The following is an 18,320-nucleotide window of genomic DNA, read 5'->3' as shown; positions in this document are numbered from 1 at the left end:
TAAACCATCAAATGGAAATCATACTTTAAAAGATTTTAACAGTATTCAATTTATACTAAACAATGATCACCAGTGTACACTGAAAGATAAAATAATGAATCAAAACATTACAGATTTCATCACAAAGTTTTACTGCTCAGTAATTTCTTTTAAAACAATAAATAGTTAATTGAGCATTAACATTCACATTTGTATTTAAACATTACAAATGTACAAAGATTTTGGGTATCAGACATTTAGAACTTACTTTCACAAACACTCAGTGAGCCCACATCTTCACATTTTCCATTACAAATAAACATAATCATGTATTATACTGTTTGAAAACATAAGAAAAAAGGCACAGGAAAAGCAAATTCCTCACAAAACTTTCAGAGAACATTTGGAATGTCCACACAATTCTGTGTAAAGAACTATAACAATCAAATAAAAAAGGCAAATTATAAAGTATCTCAAAGGAAGTTCACTATAATGTTAAATAATGTAACTAATTGGGTCTGATCCTGTGAAGTACTATTAATCTTATGCAAGGTGTTGAACATCCTCAACTGAGGACAGTTAGCATCTTGTAGGCTCGAAACCTTTATTTGTTGAAATAACATAGGAAAAACAGCACAAGTGTTTCATTTCAACTTATAAAACGGTACTCTTCAAATTAGTGCAAATCCCCAATTTAAATGCAGTTTAGAACAATTATCATAGATCTTTTTTAACCTTCATGTAATGGAATGCTTAGGAGTTTCCAAAGCACTCATTAACTTCTGCTGGGTCACTTTTAATCACACTTCAGATCTCTCTCACTTAAATTTATTTTAAAAGGAAAAACTCACAAAGAGTAGTTACAATCAAGTGTAAATAATGAGAGATGGAATTAAGTAAAGAAATATGCTGCATGTTACATAAAACCTTTAAAAATCCAGAGTATACTGGATGCAGCATAACTCCTGCAGAAAGTATTAAGTGGCAGATTTCTCTTAGCATAATAAAAAGACTATTTAAAATAAGGCTTTGGTTAAATAAAAAATTGCTAAACCTCAGTTATGGTGAAAAAAGTGCAACATAGTCACCAAATATATACCTTCATCTCCAAGGCAAGAAATATGCCTGCCATTTACAACTGATTTGCATTGGTTTGTCTGTCTGAACTAAAAATAATATCCTACATAGCTGCAGCAAAACACCTTCAGTATAGGCAAATCAAATATCTAGGGCCTGATCCTGCAACATCTTATGCCCATTGAAATCAGTGGGACTACTTCTGTGAATAGTCACTCTCATGCATGTTTGCAAGATCAGGGTCCTTAATCTGTAACATTCAATTATTTTAGAATAGACTCACTCAGTTTCTTAGCATTTTCTAATAAGAAAGTACACCTCTACCCTGATATAATGCAACCTGATATAACACAAACTTGGATATAACGTGGTAAAGCAGTGCTCTGGGGGACGGGGCTGTGCGCTCCAGCTGATCAAAGCAAGTTCGATATAACACAGTTTCACCTATAACATGGTAAGATTTTTGGCTACTGAGGACAGCATTATATCGAGGTAGAGGTGTATTTGTTGGCAATCAACTGGCCTCAGTACAATACCTTACAAATACAGTTCTTGTATGTATATGGTAACATAAGGTAATTTTTTTAAAAAGTGCTTATTATTGGTCCATTCAAAATTGTTTACCTGTATGCTATCTTAAGATCAAACACTTAGCTCTGAAGAAAACACACAGTATCTCTGTTTACTGGTAACGTATTAATTCACTTGAGAAAAACGTAGTGAGTCTATGGAAGAGACTAGTATCTTCATATACAAAATAATTAGAGTTTTACAGTCACAACACATGCTCCAGCTCTTCCTAGGCACAAGGGTGCAACCTATAACAAAAACCAAAAAAAGGACTGACGAGCTATGTTTATAAAATAAATACAATCGACTTTATTAAAAAAACAGATTTTCAAAACAGATAATGTACCACAGTAGTTAAGGTTGTAATGTCATATTCGTAGGTGCTTTGTAACCTGACTTTAAAAATTAACAAAATAGGCTGAAGATTTGCATAAAAATGCTCAGAGAAACAGCAATACTTTCTTCTGCAGGACCAAATTCTGCTCTCTCTAAAGTCAATGGCACACTCCATAAACAGTACTCTTCACAGTAAAATAATATTTATTTGAATGTTTAAAAAATCAAGTATTTTTATTATATTTTAAAATGGGATTATCATCTAACACTGTACTTCTAAGTATAGCAGTACTTGGTACTGGGCCTTCATTTCATTGCTATGCAACAATCCTAATCCTGTAGATGACATTGAACAATATGCAGCATTGCTCATAGATTTGATAGAACCAAGAAAAGTCGTTGCACACTGCAAATAGCTTGTATTGTGCAGGTCTTTTCATGCAACTTTAACACAGCTCCTGATCACTTGACAAATGCTTTCAAGCAGCACTTGGAGGTTTGTGCATGAAGGAGAAAGTAGGGCAGACTTGAAGTCTATTCACCAGATGCTCATATACCATGATGATAATCATGATACAAGTATAGTATCTAGATAAAACAGATGCCAAGATGAGCTTATCAGACAAATCAAATCAGCCTTGATAAGAGGGACCTGATAATAGGCAGCAAGAGAACTAAATGGGGCCCTACAAAAAATTTTTTTAAATCTTATTTTGTTTTAAAAAGAAAACTAGAGGACACGTTCTTGTACTTATTTTCATCTATTTTTTTTAAATATCTTTGTTTCATCATACTGCACTATCCATGCTGAATACACAGTCTTCTTGATACTGGCCAAGATTTTCAAACATAGGAAAATGGGAGCTGATGGGTGCTCAGCACTTCTGAAAAATCAGATAATTGATTTAGGCACCTAACTTTAAACTTTTATTTTTGAAAATTGTGGTCTCTGTCCTTCTGCTATACCCCTACTGTCTTGTAATCTCATTACAGGTAAGCTCCTTAAGGCACGTACTTTATCTTTTTTCTTTACTTGGAGGCATCAAGCACACTTTTGGCATCACTAACATAAATAATACCATATACCGTACATACTTGTTCATAAGCTGAATTTTTTTTAGTAAAAAAGGGAAGCACCAGAGAAGGGGGTCGGCTTATGAACGGATATAGAGAGGGAGAGGTGAGACACAGCCCCTCTCTCCAACAGAGGGAGCAAGAAGAGGCAGCACAGACAACAGAGACAGAAGGGAAGAGGCAGGGCCAGAGTCTGTCTGCTTCTGGCCATGCTGCTCTCCCCCCAACCTCTGAAGCAGCTGTAGCTCCTGGGTTGGCAGGCTGGAGCTGTGCTACTCAGCCCTGCCCCACAGAGCGGGCTGTGGCCGCACCGCCCGGCCCTCCACAGCACACTGTGGCCATGCCACCCGGCCCAGCCCACTGGAACATGCTGCGGCCTTGCCACCTGGTCTGTCCCGCAGGAGCAGGCTGCAGCCACGCTGCCAAGCCTGCCGGAGCAGCTCCAGCCAGGTCAGAGACATCCTCCCCTGGCCCTCCCCAGATAAGGTGAGAAAGGATGGGATGGGGAGAGTGTGGGGGTCCCGGGCTGGGATCATGTGGGGGGTGGTCACAAGGATTACTCCCCTGACTCCCAGCTTCTCCCCCCCAAAAAAATTTCCCCACCAGTTGCTGTCCCGTCCCATCAGGGTAAGCAGCTGGCACGCTGGGACACTTTGTTTACTTAGGTTTACCTCCGTGCCTGCGGACACTCGAGGTAAACAAACCATCTCGACCCGGCAGCGGCTTATTCTGATGACCTAGGAGTCAAAGTTTGCCAACCCCCGAATTCCATTTTTACTTATCCATCTTGGGGGGTTTGGTTTATAAACGAACCAGCTTATGATCGAGTATATATGGTAATTTAATTAGAAACCGTACCTGTGTCCACTCATTCGTTTGGGGATCATAAGACTCCACTGTATTAAGATAGGTTTGCCCATCATAACCTCCAACAGCATACAATTTGTCACCAAGGAGACACACTCCCACTGCATCTCTGCTCATGCTCATGGAGGCCACTGCAGTCCACACATCTGTTTTTGGATCATACCTGAAAGAGAATTTTTGTAAAAGTCTAATATTGCTGCCTAAAATTCCATTAAAAATACTGAAATTGACTCTCAAGGTACTAGAATCAGTAAAGGAGTATTCTCTCTTCGGGTGTGAAATTAAAAGGATTTCTTACTTGTTTAAACCTTTCCCTTAAAAGCAGCATTTGGTTAATCATTTCACTGAGGCTGTACAGTCACATACAGAAACAGAAAAAGATACCTAGCACTGTTAACAATACTGTACATAACTTCATTTAGCAGTATATATGAATCATTTGTTAAAGAGTTATTTGAATTATCATCTTGTAAAGTTTCTATTATAAGCTAAATAGGAAAGGGTAAAGTAGCACAGCAATCAAGACACTTAAAATAGAAACAATTAAGTCCTTTTTAGAAGTTATTTAACAATCTATGACTAGAATAAGCTTTTTGATAACTTTACCAGTTCACCTTTTCACTAAGTTCACAATCCTGCAAACTGGACCATGTAACTTGGAGTAGCTTGTGTGATCGGGGTCCAAGTAATCTCCGGCCTATGTTAATCTTTTTTAGCTTTTACATAATAGATACAATTTTATTTTAATTTTTTCTTATAATTTTCCCCTCTTTTATGACCAAACATGCTCTGCTCCAGAATCAAGTTCTGCTGCCAGACTTTGTTAGAGTTTAGTGCTCTCTTCACCTTACAGACAGACAACTATTAAATCCCAAATCACATACAGAGTAATACAGTGTTGCTGAGGAGATTCATTGGACAAGTAAGTTGATCACTGCTTTTTGCAATAACTATAATTTATAGAAAAAAATGTCAACATGGCAAAATTCTTCTGCAGCAATTTACAGAAGTTTTCTTGCCATAAACCGGTGTCATTAGGATCAAACACAATAGTAGACAGGTGATACACTGAAAACACCTCAGTTAAATTTGAACCTAGAGTATATCTACAGTCTTTAACAGATAGGTCAGGAATTAAATTGGAGAGTCCAAACTTGTCTTTTAAAAACTTGGTTTTGACTCAATCTGTAAATGTCTCCTTTTCAGATTAGCCAGCGTAGTTACAAGCAGGGCCAGATCCAGCTTTTTTGCCGCCTGAAGTGGTGAAAGGGCAAAAAGAAAAAAAAAAGATAAAGCTGCGATCAGCGGGACTTCTACTGCACCACTTCATTCTTCAGTGGTAATTCGGCGGCCGGTCCTTCCCTCCAAGAGGGACAGAGGGATCTGCCGCCGAATTGCCGCCGAAGACCCAGATGTGCAGCCCCTTTCCAGTGGTCACCCCAAGCACCTGCTTCCTGTACTGGTGCCTGGAGCCGGCCCTGGTTACAAGACACAATGCCAAGAAAACAAACAAATTTCTTGAGGGAATCACATTAATAAAATGCTTTTAAGGCACAGGACTTTCAAAAGAAAATCTCTCTCTCACTAAGAAGGTATCCAAAACCACGAAAGTGAGTTTGGGGGATGAAATTGGTGTTGATTTCTTTGCATGAGATGCAAAGATGTAATGAGTTTTAAGTGTCTTTCTGGCACCTTTTTCTTTAGTGCAGCAGGTCTCTGTTGGAAGCACACATCTTATTCATGTAGAGTCACAGTGTGGAAAGACTGCGTGAAACTTATGCAGCAGGCAAAGTGCATTATGTATTGAAAGATAGTGAATTATGAACTATACAAAGTGTTTGTCAATTTGATTTATATAATTGATTTATATACCAATGTGATGCTCTTGAAAATATATCACAGTGTACAGTAGCAAACAAGCATTCACAAACTTCACAGTGAATTTTATGAAGCTAATTTTTAGATTACTATATTTGCATTAAAATTATTTTATGCTGGTTTTGCAGACATTTCAACACCTCCATCCCACTGATTTAGCACGAGAGAGCAAATCAGAAATAAACAAAACATGTACTGTAGCAATTTTATTCCAACTTCCAAATTAAAATTTGGCCTAACAAAGATCATTTAGTAATACATTTTAACCTATTTCATAATTTTTTCTAGATGCTATGTATGAATATCACATCATTCATAATCCTGTTTCAGAACTGAAATGTCAACCTCATCAGGTGACATTTGGGCAAAAATTGATGAACATCTTTCCCACGACCTTTCTTCAAGCGTCAGCACTTCCCATCTCTTTCTAAAATCTAATTTGTGTTGTGATGGGGCTGCATATCTGCAAGCCTTTCTGCAAGGCCTTGGTCCTGCAACTTCCAGATTTCATTTTCAGGTGCACAGCATTAGTGCACGAAAAGCTTGAAAGCAGCATTTCTGGGGCTTAGCTGGAAGGGTTTCTGAACTGGAACTGGGGCCGGTTCTGGGCATCACCTAAAGAAACAGGTGCTTGGGGCAGCTAATACCAAGGGGCGGCATGTCCGGGTCTTTGGCGGCAATTTGGTGGGGGGGGTCCCTCAGTCCCTCTCGGAGTGAAGGACCTGCTGCGGCTTTTTTCTTCTTCTTTGGCCAATTGGGGTGGCAGAAAATCTGGAGCCAGCCCTGACTGGAACCTCAAACAAAAGAAATCTGTGAATAAAGGAGTGGGCTCAAGAGTCACAGAAAAGGATGTGGGAAGTCATAGGAAAGAAGAGACTGGTAGCCTCTTGGGAGCAAGAGAGTTTGAAGGGATCAAATCCAGGGGAAGAAGATAGCTCCCATCCTGAAATTCCTTTCATTTCTGAAATGGTAGTGCTAAACACAGTTCAGGGTGGAGATTTAAAAAAAATCCTACAGGATTTAGCATAAGTCCCACTGACTTTCACTGAGGCTTGTGTTTCTTAGGTGATTTTGAAAATCTGCCCCCCTAGTAAACAGGGAGTGTGTTGTATCAGGAAAAAGTTCAGCTGGCTTAGTATGCCCATAACAGGATATTTCAGGGATCTGGATACCTGACAACAGTGAAGAGAAAATATGTGATTGCGTAGTACTAAGTTTTTACTATAATTGTCACTTGATTGATGAGACCTGTATAATTCACACCTACTTCTGCCTTTTGTGAGTAATGCAGTCATCCCAAACTTATTCCAATAACCATTTTCTATTAATCCATTTCAACTTTGGGATGACTGCATTACTCATGAATGGTGAACATACCTGATTTTCCCATAATATCAAGGGGAACCAGGAAAGTGGTGACATTAAAGGATTGGACAGAAATTGAATGGTAACTCATTAAAAAAGTTACCTTATGAATGGAGGAAGTTCTATCTCTTATGAAAGGCTAGTTTGGGTGAAACACTAGTGTTTGTAAGCATCTTGAATAAAAGTTTTTCTTAAAATGAATTCTGAATCCTTCAGTGAGATTGTTAGAAAACAAAATAATTTTTCTGGATAAAGTACAATAAGATGGTATTTTTACTCTGTTGGACATGAACCATATTATAAATAATATTTTGATTACATGGTATGCATCTACATATTTACTAGTATTAAAATTATATGACCATTTTAACAGGTTCTCATTACAGCTCTTTGTGAAAATCATGCCACACTTTTTCACCAGCACTATCCTCATCTAAGTATTACCTTTCCACACAGTCTGACAGTCTGGATGTCAAATTTGATGCCGGAGCATCATGCCCACCAATAGCATACAGGAACCCATTCCATGTAGTTACTCCCACACCTCCTCTTCTCTTTGACATTTGAGCACAGAGAGTCCATTTATTAGTATGAGGATCAAAACATTCCACAGATTTGAGACAAGAACTTCCATCCCGACCACCAACTGCATAAAGTCTGTAAAGAAAAGAAACTAACTGAACTCATAAAATAAATAATACAGCAATAGTATTTCCTCGTTTATAGATACATTTTTACACATGGTTATTCAGGAAAATAAAATTAGCTAGAATGAATTTGAAGGGGTGGAGAAAAATATAACAGAGAAATAGGTAATGATCTGGGGATTGGAAAAATACCTTTTTTCAAATGGTATCTTTGAAATAATGTTTATTAGATATTTTTGATAATATTCAATTTATCTGACCCACTTTTCACTGTATAGCCTTCATAATTGTTTTTTGTCTTTTGTCCTGAAGGTTATTATGATCCTAAGATTTTTTATAACATTTATTTTTTCAATCTTTATAGAAAGAGCCAATTTTAACTGGTCCTAAGCTAAAAAAAAGGTTTACCTCTGTTCCAAATAGCAAAATAATGATTTCAGTAAGAATTGCATAACAGGTTTGTTTGTTTTTTCAAACTTTTCAAATGAAAAGGTGCAAGCTTCAAAGGATGATTGTGGCTGAGGAATCTCTCAAATTTGTTAAGAAAAAAAGTTCAAAGGTCTTGAAATTTCAGTGGAAGGTTCTACAACTAGGACTCAGATGGAAGATAAGGTTTTGTTTTAATCTTTTTCTTTCAGCCCAACACATAATAATGATAATCAAGCATTTAAAATACTTGTCAACACATGTGATGTCCTTAATGAAGCACTTATGATCCATTCTATGGACGTAAGTGCTCTTGAAATTTTTTACTCTAAAACAAAGCCGATTTTTTGGTTTGCTGGCAGTTCTGGGGGCACAGGCAGGGAATCAAAAAAATTTTAGTTTGACCTGAACTGAATCAAAAAATTGCAATACATTTTGGTGAATCAAAAAAAATAGTTTCATGTCGAAGTCCCAACAAATATTTTTTGGGCCAAAACTACTGAATGAATTCACGTCACATTCACAAATAGTCCACTGAATAGTCCACTGAAACTGTGTTTTTCAATAAACAAACTATTAATCCAAACATTTCACCTAGTTCTATACCTAAGAGACTTAGGAGCCCAAGTCTCATTTTCAATAGTAACTTAAGTCTTGGTTTCAAAAGTGTTTAAAGAATCTAACTCACTTATGTGCTTTTGAAAAATGTTACCATATGCAATAAAAGTAATGGATTTAAAAAATTTTAAATATATATTCTTCCTGAAATCAGCAGTAGTTCAATCATATATATTGCAACACTAATGGGACCAGTTTGATCATTTAGCAACTATTTAATACATTTTAGTTTTCCTCAGTACTGGTAGCATGCTATCACAATAGGCTACTGCTCCAAAACAAAGCTCCCAAATACAATTTAAAAGTTACATTATTCATGATGGAGGTAGCCCGTTTCCTTTCTTTAGTGCAGCTCCCTCAGCATAGCAGGGTAGCATCCACTCTAGGCTGAAATAAAACTGTCTAGCCCTTTCCTTAGCAGTGGCATGCTCTCTGAAGTTCTCTGCATTTCAGTCTGATTATAGGAGAAAGAAAGAAAAAGAAAATGAAGAAGTTGCTACCCTAGTTTAAGAGGGAAGGAAGGACAGAGCATAAAGCTGATGGAGCTGCACTTGAAAAGGGAAAGAAAATGTAACTCCTCCACAGTGTGTAACCCCAACTTCCACGTCCTCTGTTATTTTAAACACAACTGGGTATATTATTCAGTAGCAGTACAGATTGCAGATGGTGAACCTGCATAACATAACTTTGGTGACGAGCCAGAATCAGTACTCCTCCAAAAAAATTAAACTCAATAAGGGCATCTCACAATAAAATCTGAACATCCAGCATCATCGCCAGGAAACTACTTACCAAAAAGTATCTGTTTAAAATCAGTGGTCCCCAACCTTTTCGTCTGGCAGGCGCCAGACGAGGGACTGTGGCGGTGGTGGAGCATCCGCCGAAATGCCGCCGAATTTTGGCGGCGACGCCTCTTGATGATGTCACTTGTCGGTGGCATCACTCATCGAGAGGCGTCACAGCCAAAATGTCACAGAAATTCGGCAGCATTTCGGCAGATGCTCCACTGCCAGCCAGGACACAGGCGCATTTAGATGCCCCCTGGGTGCCATGGCACCCACCGGCACCGCGTTGGGGACCCCTGGTTTAAATACTGTACACTTTTGCCTAAATTCCAAGCTGGCTGTTCCCCCTTGTAGAATGGGCATACTGAAGAAAGAAAGGACTTTGTACTGAGGTTTGATATGCCTCTTTAAAGCATGGTACAGTGAAATTCAAAATGACAGGGCCATATCAAAGCCTTGTTTTACCCATTTAAAAAAAAAATTCTGCCTCCAAATTTTAGCTCTTGATAATGTCCTCACATCCACTAGATGGTGTAGTTTGCCCTTTTCTAATACACAACGGTTTTTGGCTCATTCTAGTAACAGCTTTTCAAACTGATGAACAATTAAGGCACTACTTTAAGAATGGAAGGAGAAATCTAGTGTTAGATGCACTACAGGACTGGTGAACCTGAAGAAAAACTCAGAAATTAATAACGATGATCAGACAAGGGCAACTTTCACAGTATCCATGAGCAATCTGCAAACAGCAGACAGAATTGTGGGTATGCTACATACCCAATGCTCTTATTTTGAAGAATAGCACTCCATGAAGTATTCTAATGAAGAAATCAACACATCAGTAAAAGTTAGTAAGTTTAATCTGCTCCTGAAGTACAATTCAAAAGGCGTCATGAAGTGCCACTATTCAAAATGGTTTCATCTAGTCCAGAGAATGATACAGTCTGAATAATTGAATCAGCAGATACTATAAATGGTAACTTTAATATTGTCAGCATTTGCAAAAAATTACCACGCACATCTTTTCCTATGCTAATCATGGAAATAACTGATATCTCAGATACCATTGTGAAGTAACATTTGACAAATACCAGTTTTTTAGTAGGAACCAATATATGTTCATGTTTCAAATTAACATCACTTTTCAAAACATGGTAGACCAAATAGTCCTCGCTAGTCTCATTGTTTTAATTCCCTCTTAAGAATGAATACACTACAAAATAGTAACCTACTATGCAAGTAATGTGCCAGTGAAAAGTGGAGACGATTTTTCAAAGAACTTGATGAGCAAGTAACTGGAGAACATAATGAAAATGTTTTGAGAAAGTGTAAAATAAACATTCCAACCACTGGAATTTTAATGTCTGTCTTTATTTTAAAAATTACTAAACATCTGTAGGATAACAAACTTTAGACAGTCAGTAACATGGATTAATGAAGAATAAATCTTGACAGAAACTTGAGGTATATGTAATATTTTTGGGTTTTTAGTAAACCATTTGACATAATATCCAATTAATTTTTATCCTCAGAATGAAATCAAACTGCCACAAATATGCAAGTCACAGGGACTAAAAACTTGCCTAAAGGATCATAGATACAGTGAGTGGTAAAATACTGAGGCCTGGTCTACTCTGAAGGGAGGAGGGGGTGAATCAGTCTAAGTAATGCAACTTCAGCTATGTGAATAATGTAGCTGAAGTTGACATACTTAGACCTACTCGACTGCTGCCACTCCCCCACTGACTCTGCCTGTGCCTCTCATGGCGGTGGAGTACAGGAGTTGATGGGAGAGCGCTCAGGGGTTGATTTATCGTGTCTACACTAGATTGATCAGCAGGCAGCGATCAATGCAGCGATCTAGCGGGTAGTGTAGACATATCCTTAGATAGGGATAGGTACCTAGGCCCTGATTCAGCAATTTACTTAAGCATGTGTTTAACTTTTTTACATCAATGGAACTACTGACATGCTTATGTTAGGCATGTGCTTAAGTACCTTGTTAAATCAGATGTAAACTAATCTGCAATGTGATACTGCAAAGAAAAAGGGTCAAGAGAATTTTGGGCTGCTAATGCAGAAGCATCACTTTAGGATTTGGAGCAAGGAGGGACTCTATGCATCTGGAATATCACATTCAGGTATGGGCACCTCATTACTAGAAAGACAGACAAATTGGAGAGAGTTCAGATAATAAATAAATAATAATAATAAAAATAAAATAATAATAATAATGCTGAGGGGATTGATTTGTAAGGAAAATTTTAAAGAGTAAATGTGCAACTTGGTTAAGTCTCTCTCTATACTGGGGATTACGTGTATTGATTCAGCATCAGTATAGTTATCTGGGTACAAATATCCCCAGTATAGATACAGCTCAAGAGACTATTAAGAGTGTTATGATAATCTACAACTATTTGAAGGATGTGAACACCAAGGAGAGAAGCGCCATTTTTTAAGCGCTGCACACAGACTGTAACTAGGAGTAATTGGATAAAATTAAGACAGAAAAAAAATTAAGTTGTATATCAAGAAAAGCTTCCGGATAGTGATAATTATCAAACTGTGGAAAAAGTCCTCCATATGAAGTGGTGGAAGAAATGGTTATTTACTATAACTGTGGTTCTTCAAGATGTGATGCAGACGTGTATTCCATTTAGGTATGTGCGCATCCAGCCCACTGGAGCTGGAGAAATTTGCTTAGCAGTACCCGTAGAAGGATGGCATTCACACTTCATGGCCATACTCCCTCCCCTGACTACATGAGATAACGCTACCCTGACCCTCCCCCGAATGCCCGAAAACAATACTCCGCTATGGAAGGGACAGAGGGTGGGTGGTGAAATGCATGTCTGCACCACAGTTCAAAGAACTACAGTTACAGCACAGTTATAGTATGTAACGGTTTCTTCTTCTTCTTTTTCTTCCTGTGGGATCCATGCCCCTTTCTGGGGTGGTCCTGCTACCTTGGAAGAGACAAAGGCTGGCCAAATGTGCACTGCAGACAATACTGCTGCGGTTGTTGCTGAATGCCATAATGGTGCCTCTGCACCACTGGCATGTACACCCCCCAAGTACCCTGGAGTATTTGAAGGAGTGCAGTGTTTCATTAGTCTTGTCCAAGAACAGCATTTGGTCACTGAAGGGCAAATCCTCAATGGCAGAGGTGTCCATGACGTCCAGTGCGGACTGCAAGGAAGTCTTAGCCACCAAGGAGCTCCCAGTTACAAATACTTGAAGATCTTCTCACAAGGCCTCAGTCAGCTGGTCTGCGAACTATGACACAGCCATTCAGTTAATAAAATCATATTTGGACAGCAAGGCTTGCTGGTTAGCAATCCATATATGTAGGAAAAGGAAGGTGTAAATCTTCCTGCCCATGAAGTCCATTCGTTTGGAATCCCTATCCTTGGGGTTGGACTTAAACCTGTCCTGCTGGGCTCTGTCATTCTCTGCAATTACAACTAGAGAATTTGGGGCCAGATGGGAATAAAACCTCTCAAATACCTTCCAGGTAATGAAAAAGACGGTTACTCACCTTTGTAACTGTTGTTCTTCGAGATGTGTTGCTCATATCCATTCCAGTAGGTGTGTGCGCGCTACGTGCACGTTCATTGGAGACTTTTACCCTAGCAACACTCGGTGGGCCGGCAGGGCGCCCCCTGGAGGGGCGCCGCTATGGCGCCAGTTATATACCCCTGCCGGCCCATCGCTCCTCAGTTAGTTCTTGCCGGCTACTCCGACAGTGGGGAAGGAGGGCGGGTGTGGAATGGATATGAGCAACACATATCGAAGAACAACAGTTACAAAGGTGAGTAACCGTCTTTTCTTCTTCGAGTGCTTGCTCATATCCATTCCAGTAGGTGATTCCCAAGCCTTACCTAGGCGGTGGGGTCGGAGTGAGACGCTGCGGAGTGCAGAACCGCTGAGCCAAAGGCGGCATCGTCTCTTGATTGGGCCACGAGCGCATAGTGAGAAGTGAACGTATGCACTGACGACCAGGTAGCTGCACGGCATATCTCCTGGATTGGGATGTGTGCCAGGAAGGCGGCCGACGAGGCTTGAGCCCGAGTAGAGTGGGCGGTAAGACGGCCAATTGGGACGTGGGCCAAGTCGTAGCACGTCCAGATACAGGACGTTACCCATGATGAGAGCCTCTGAGCCGATACAGGCATACCTTTCATATGCTCCGCCACCGCTATAAATAACTGGGGCGAGCGCCTGAAGGGCTTTGTCCTCTGGATGTAAAAGGCGAGGGCTCGACGGACATCCAGGGTGTAAAGCTGTTGGTCCCTGCTTGATGCGCGTGGCTTCGGGAAGAAGACCGGTAGGAAGATATCCTGATTAATGTGGAAGGCCGAGACCACCTTGGGGAGGAAAGCCGGATGCAGGTGTAGCTGCACCTTGTCTTTGTGGAAGATCGTATACTGGGGGTCCGCCATCAAAGCACGGAGCTCCGAAACCCGCCTGGCCGATGTGATAGCTACCAGGAAGGCCGTCTTCCAGGACAGGTACAGCAACGAGCAAGTGGCCAAGGGCTCCAAGGGTGGGGCTGTGAACCAAGCCAGAACAAGGTTGAGATCCCAGGTAGGGGAAGGAGGCTTAACCGGTGGGTATAGGCGCTCCAAGCCCTTAAGGAATCTCGAAACCATCAGGTGAGAGAAGGTGGAACTGTTCGCCTCCCTTTGATGGAAGGTGGAGATGGCGGCTAAATGCACCCTTATTGATGAGAGTGCCAAACCTTGTTCCCTTGAGGTATCACAAGTATTCCAGGATAAGAGGGATCGAAACGGCCTCTGGAACTAGGGAATGTTGTGTACACCAAAGAGAAAACCGCTTCCACTTGGCGAGGTATGTCGTCCTCGTGGAGGGTGTCATAACTCTAGTCCCAGATTTGGACCTTAGCGTCCAAAATATGGGGGTTAGCATGAAAACCTCCAAGCTTAGTTACCAGCTTAGACCTGGTACTTGCTGCCACTACCCAAAAAATTAGAGTGTTTTGGGGCACTCTGGTCCCCCTGAAAAACCTTCCCTGGGGACCCCAAGACCCAAATCCCTTGAGTCTCACAACAAAGGGAAATAATCCTTTTTCCCTTCCCCCCTCCAGGTGCTCCTGGAGAGATACACAGAAGCAACCTCCATGAATCTAAGCAGAGGGAGTCCACCCTCTGTAGTTCCAGTCCTGGAAACAATAGCACTTTCCTCTTCACCCAGAGGGAATGTAAAATCAGGCTAGTAATCTAACACACACAGACCTCCCCCTGACTTCTTCCTCCCACCAATTCCCTGGTGAGCTGCAGACCCAATTCCCTGAAGGTCCCCACTAAAGAAAAACTCCAACAGGTCTCAAAAAGAAAGCTTTATATAAAAAACAAAGAAAAATACATACAAATGGTCTCTCTGTATTAAGGTGACAAATACAGGGTCAATTGCTTAAAAGAAATATGAATAAACAGCCTTATTCAAAAAGAATACAATTCAAAGCACTCCAGCAACTATAAACATGTAAATACCAAAGAAAAGAAACCACATAACTCACTATTTGATCTCTTTGTCCTTACACTTGGAAACAGAAGATTAGAAAACAGAAATCACTTCTCAAAGCTGAGAGAAAAGCAGGCAGACAGACAAAGACTCAGACACAAACTTCCCTCCACCCAGAGTTGAAAAAAAAAATCCTGTTTCCTGATTGGTCCTCTGGTCAGGTGCTTCAGGTGAAAGAGACATTAACCCTTAGCTATCTGTTTATGACAGAGGGTTTCCTGCTTCCCAAAAGGACCTGTTGGACCTGGGCCGAGCAGCGGAGCTCGGATTGGTTCAGCCAGACAGTAGCCACGCTGTCAAGTGCAGGGACTGCAGGTCTGGATGGTGAAGCCTGCCGAAGTCCTGCGTTATAAGATCTGGGCAGAGTGGCAGTGGTATCGGGATCGTTAGGGATAGGTCGAGCAGCATGGGATACCAGTGTTGCCTTGGCCATGCGGGGACTATCAGTATCAGTCTGGCCCTGTCCCTGCGGAGCTTGAGCAGGACTCTGTGCACTAGGGGAAAGGGTGGAAAGGCATAGAGAAGATGTCCCTTCCAGGGGATCAGGAACGCGTCCGAGAGAGAGCCCCGGGAATGGCCTTGAAGGGAGCAGAATACCTGGCATTTCCTGTTTTCCCTGGAGGCAAATAGGTCTATCTGGGGAAAGCCCCACTTCCGGAATACAGAAAGAAGGATGTCCGGATGGATGGACCATTCACGGGACAGGAAGGATCTGCTCAGGCGATCTGCGAGAGAGTTCTGGACTCCCGGAAGGAAGGAGGCTATGAGGTCTATCGAGCGGGCTATACAGAAGTCCCACAGTCGCATCGCCTCTTGGCAAAGGGGAGAAGACCGTGTGCCCCCCTGTTTGTTTATGAAATACATGGCTGTTGTGTTGTCCATGAAAATCGCAACACAATGGCCCTGTAGATGGTGTTGGAAGGCTTGGCATGCTAAGCGGACCGCTCTCAGTTCGCGAACATTGATATGCAGAGCCAGCTCTTGCGAGGACCAAAGGCCCTGGGTGTGAAGGTGCCCTAAGTGTGCACCCCAGCCCAGTGATGAAGCGTCTGTCGTTAATGACACCGAAGGTTGTGGTGGGTGGAACGGGCGACCGGCACACACCAGGGAAGGTGTCAGCCACCAGTTGAGGGAGTCCAGGGTTTTTGTTGGGACTGTGACTACCATGTCCAGGGCATCCCTGCGCGGACGATAAACCGAGGCAAGCCAAGTCTGGAGAGGGCGCATGCGTAGTCTCGCATGCTTTGTCACGAAAGTGCATGCTGCCATGTGGCCGAGTAGGATGAGGGTGGTACGGACAGAGGCTGTTGGGAAGGCTTGTAGCCTCTGGATGAGAGAAACTATAGCCTGGAACCTCTGTGGAGGTAGACTGGCTGTTGCAAGATTCGAGTCCAGCATGGCCCCGATGAATTCTATCCTCTGCGTAGGAAGCAGAATGGACTTGTCTAGGTTGAGGATCAGACCTAGATGGGAAAATAGGTCCTTGATGACGCTTACGTGTGCGGCAACCTGAGCCTCGGAGGCCCCTCGAATAAGCCAGTCATCGAGATACGGGAAAACATGAACTTGACAGCGGCGGAGGTAGGCAGCGACTACTGCCATACACTTTGTGAATACTCGAGGGGCCGAGGATAGGCCAAAGGGAAGGACCGCAAATTGGTAGTGGTGGCGGTTTATCACGAAGCAAAGGAACCTTCTGTGTGGGGGGTAAATCGCAATATGAAAATATGCATCCCTCATGTCGAGAGCAGCGTACCAATCTCCGGGATCCAAGGAGGGTATAATGTTTCCCAGGGATACCATGCGGAACTTGAACTTCACGATGACTTGTTCAGAGCTCACAGGTCGAGGATGGGCCAGAGGCCCCCTTTCGCCTTGGGAATTAGGAAGTACCTGGAACAGAACCCTCTTCCCCTTAGGTGCTCCGGAACCTCCTCTATAGCTCCCAACGCAAGGAGCTTTGAAACCTCCTGCAGAAGGAGTTGCTCGTGAGAGGGGTCCCTGAAGAGGGACGGGGAGGGAGGGTGGGAAGGAGGGGACGAAATAAACTGAAGGCGCTAACCACACTTGACCGTGCTGAGAACCCATCGGTCCGATGTTATCTGGGACCATGCAGGGAAGAATGCGGCAAGGCAGTTGGTGAACTGAAAAGGATCCTGGGAGGTAATTGGTACAGTGCTCCCGAGCGCACCCTCAAAAGTTTGGCTTCGGTCCCGCCGGTGGTTTGGCGGGTCCGGAGTTGTTACCCCCTTGCGGGCCTGATTGGCATCTGTGGGAGTTACGGCCTCTCCTTCTGGAGAAGTCCTGTCTTGGCCGAGGCGCGAGATAGTGACGCTGAGGCTGAGGGCGGAAAGGTCGCCTCTGGGTCTGTGGCGTATGCATGCCGAGGGACCGCATGATCACGCGGTTATCCTTCAAACTTTGGAGGCGCAGATCTGTCTTTTGGGAGAACAGGCCCTGACCATCAAATGGTAGGTCCTGTATAGTGTATTGCAGCTCTGGTGGTAGACCGGACGCCTGCAACCACGATATGCGCCTCATGGCGATCCCTGAGGCGACTGTTCTAGCTGCCGAATCAGCGGCATCTAGCGAGGCCTGGAGGGAGGTTTGTGCCATTTTTTTCCCCTTCTCCAGGAGAGCCGAGAACTCCTGGCGGGTTCGAGAAACTTCCCAACCGACTCCCATGTGTTATAATTGTATCTACTCAGGAGGGCTTGCTGATTCGCCACTCTGAGCTGGAGGCCCCCCGCAGAGTAGACCTTCCTTCCCAACAAGTCCATGCGCCTGGCTTCCCTCGATTTAGGCGCAGGGGCTTGTTGGCCATGGCACTCTCGCTCGTTAACGGATTCAACCACTAACGAACAAGGGGGAGGGTGTACGTACAGGTACTCGTACCCCTTGGATGGGACCATATATTTGCGCTCGACCCCTTTGGCTGTAGGTGGAACGGAAGCCGGGGTTTGCCAGATTGTATCCGCTCGAGCCTGTATGGTATGAATAAAGGGGAGGGCAACCCTTGTCGGGGCCTCCGCTGACAAGATGGTGACCACTGGGTCTTCCACCTCCGGAACTTCCTCCACTGGCAGGTTTATATTAAGAGCGACCTGGCGAAGGAGGTCCTGGTGCGAGCGGAGGTCAATTGGTGGCGGTCCAG

At 42.6% G+C, this 18,320-nt stretch overlaps 1 protein-coding gene across 5 annotated transcripts in view; it reads right to left on the bottom strand.

The window, feature by feature from the left end:
• Positions 1-1,490: 1,490 nt before the first annotated feature.
• The window catches only part of KLHL5 (kelch like family member 5), a 133,371-nt gene continuing 116,541 nt past the window's right edge, over positions 1,491-18,320 (bottom strand). For all 5 annotated transcript variants that reach the window (XM_030563716.1, XM_030563719.1, XM_030563718.1 and 2 more), the window contains 3 exons: positions 7,591-7,803; positions 3,895-4,066; positions 1,491-1,874 (listed from right to left, as the gene is read on the bottom strand). In XM_030563716.1, coding sequence (XP_030419576.1) covers positions 1,818-1,874; positions 3,895-4,066; positions 7,591-7,803 — 442 coding nt within the window. In that variant the 3' untranslated portion in view covers positions 1,491-1,817. The remainder of the gene's footprint in view (positions 1,875-3,894; positions 4,067-7,590; positions 7,804-18,320) is intronic.

This window comes from Gopherus evgoodei, chromosome 5 (genome assembly GCF_007399415.2).
Source record: "Gopherus evgoodei ecotype Sinaloan lineage chromosome 5, rGopEvg1_v1.p, whole genome shotgun sequence".
NCBI classification, from domain to species: Eukaryota; Metazoa; Chordata; order Testudines; family Testudinidae; genus Gopherus; species Gopherus evgoodei.
Note: the sequence above shows the minus strand (reverse complement) of the source record. Positions and strands in the feature narration are given on the sequence as shown.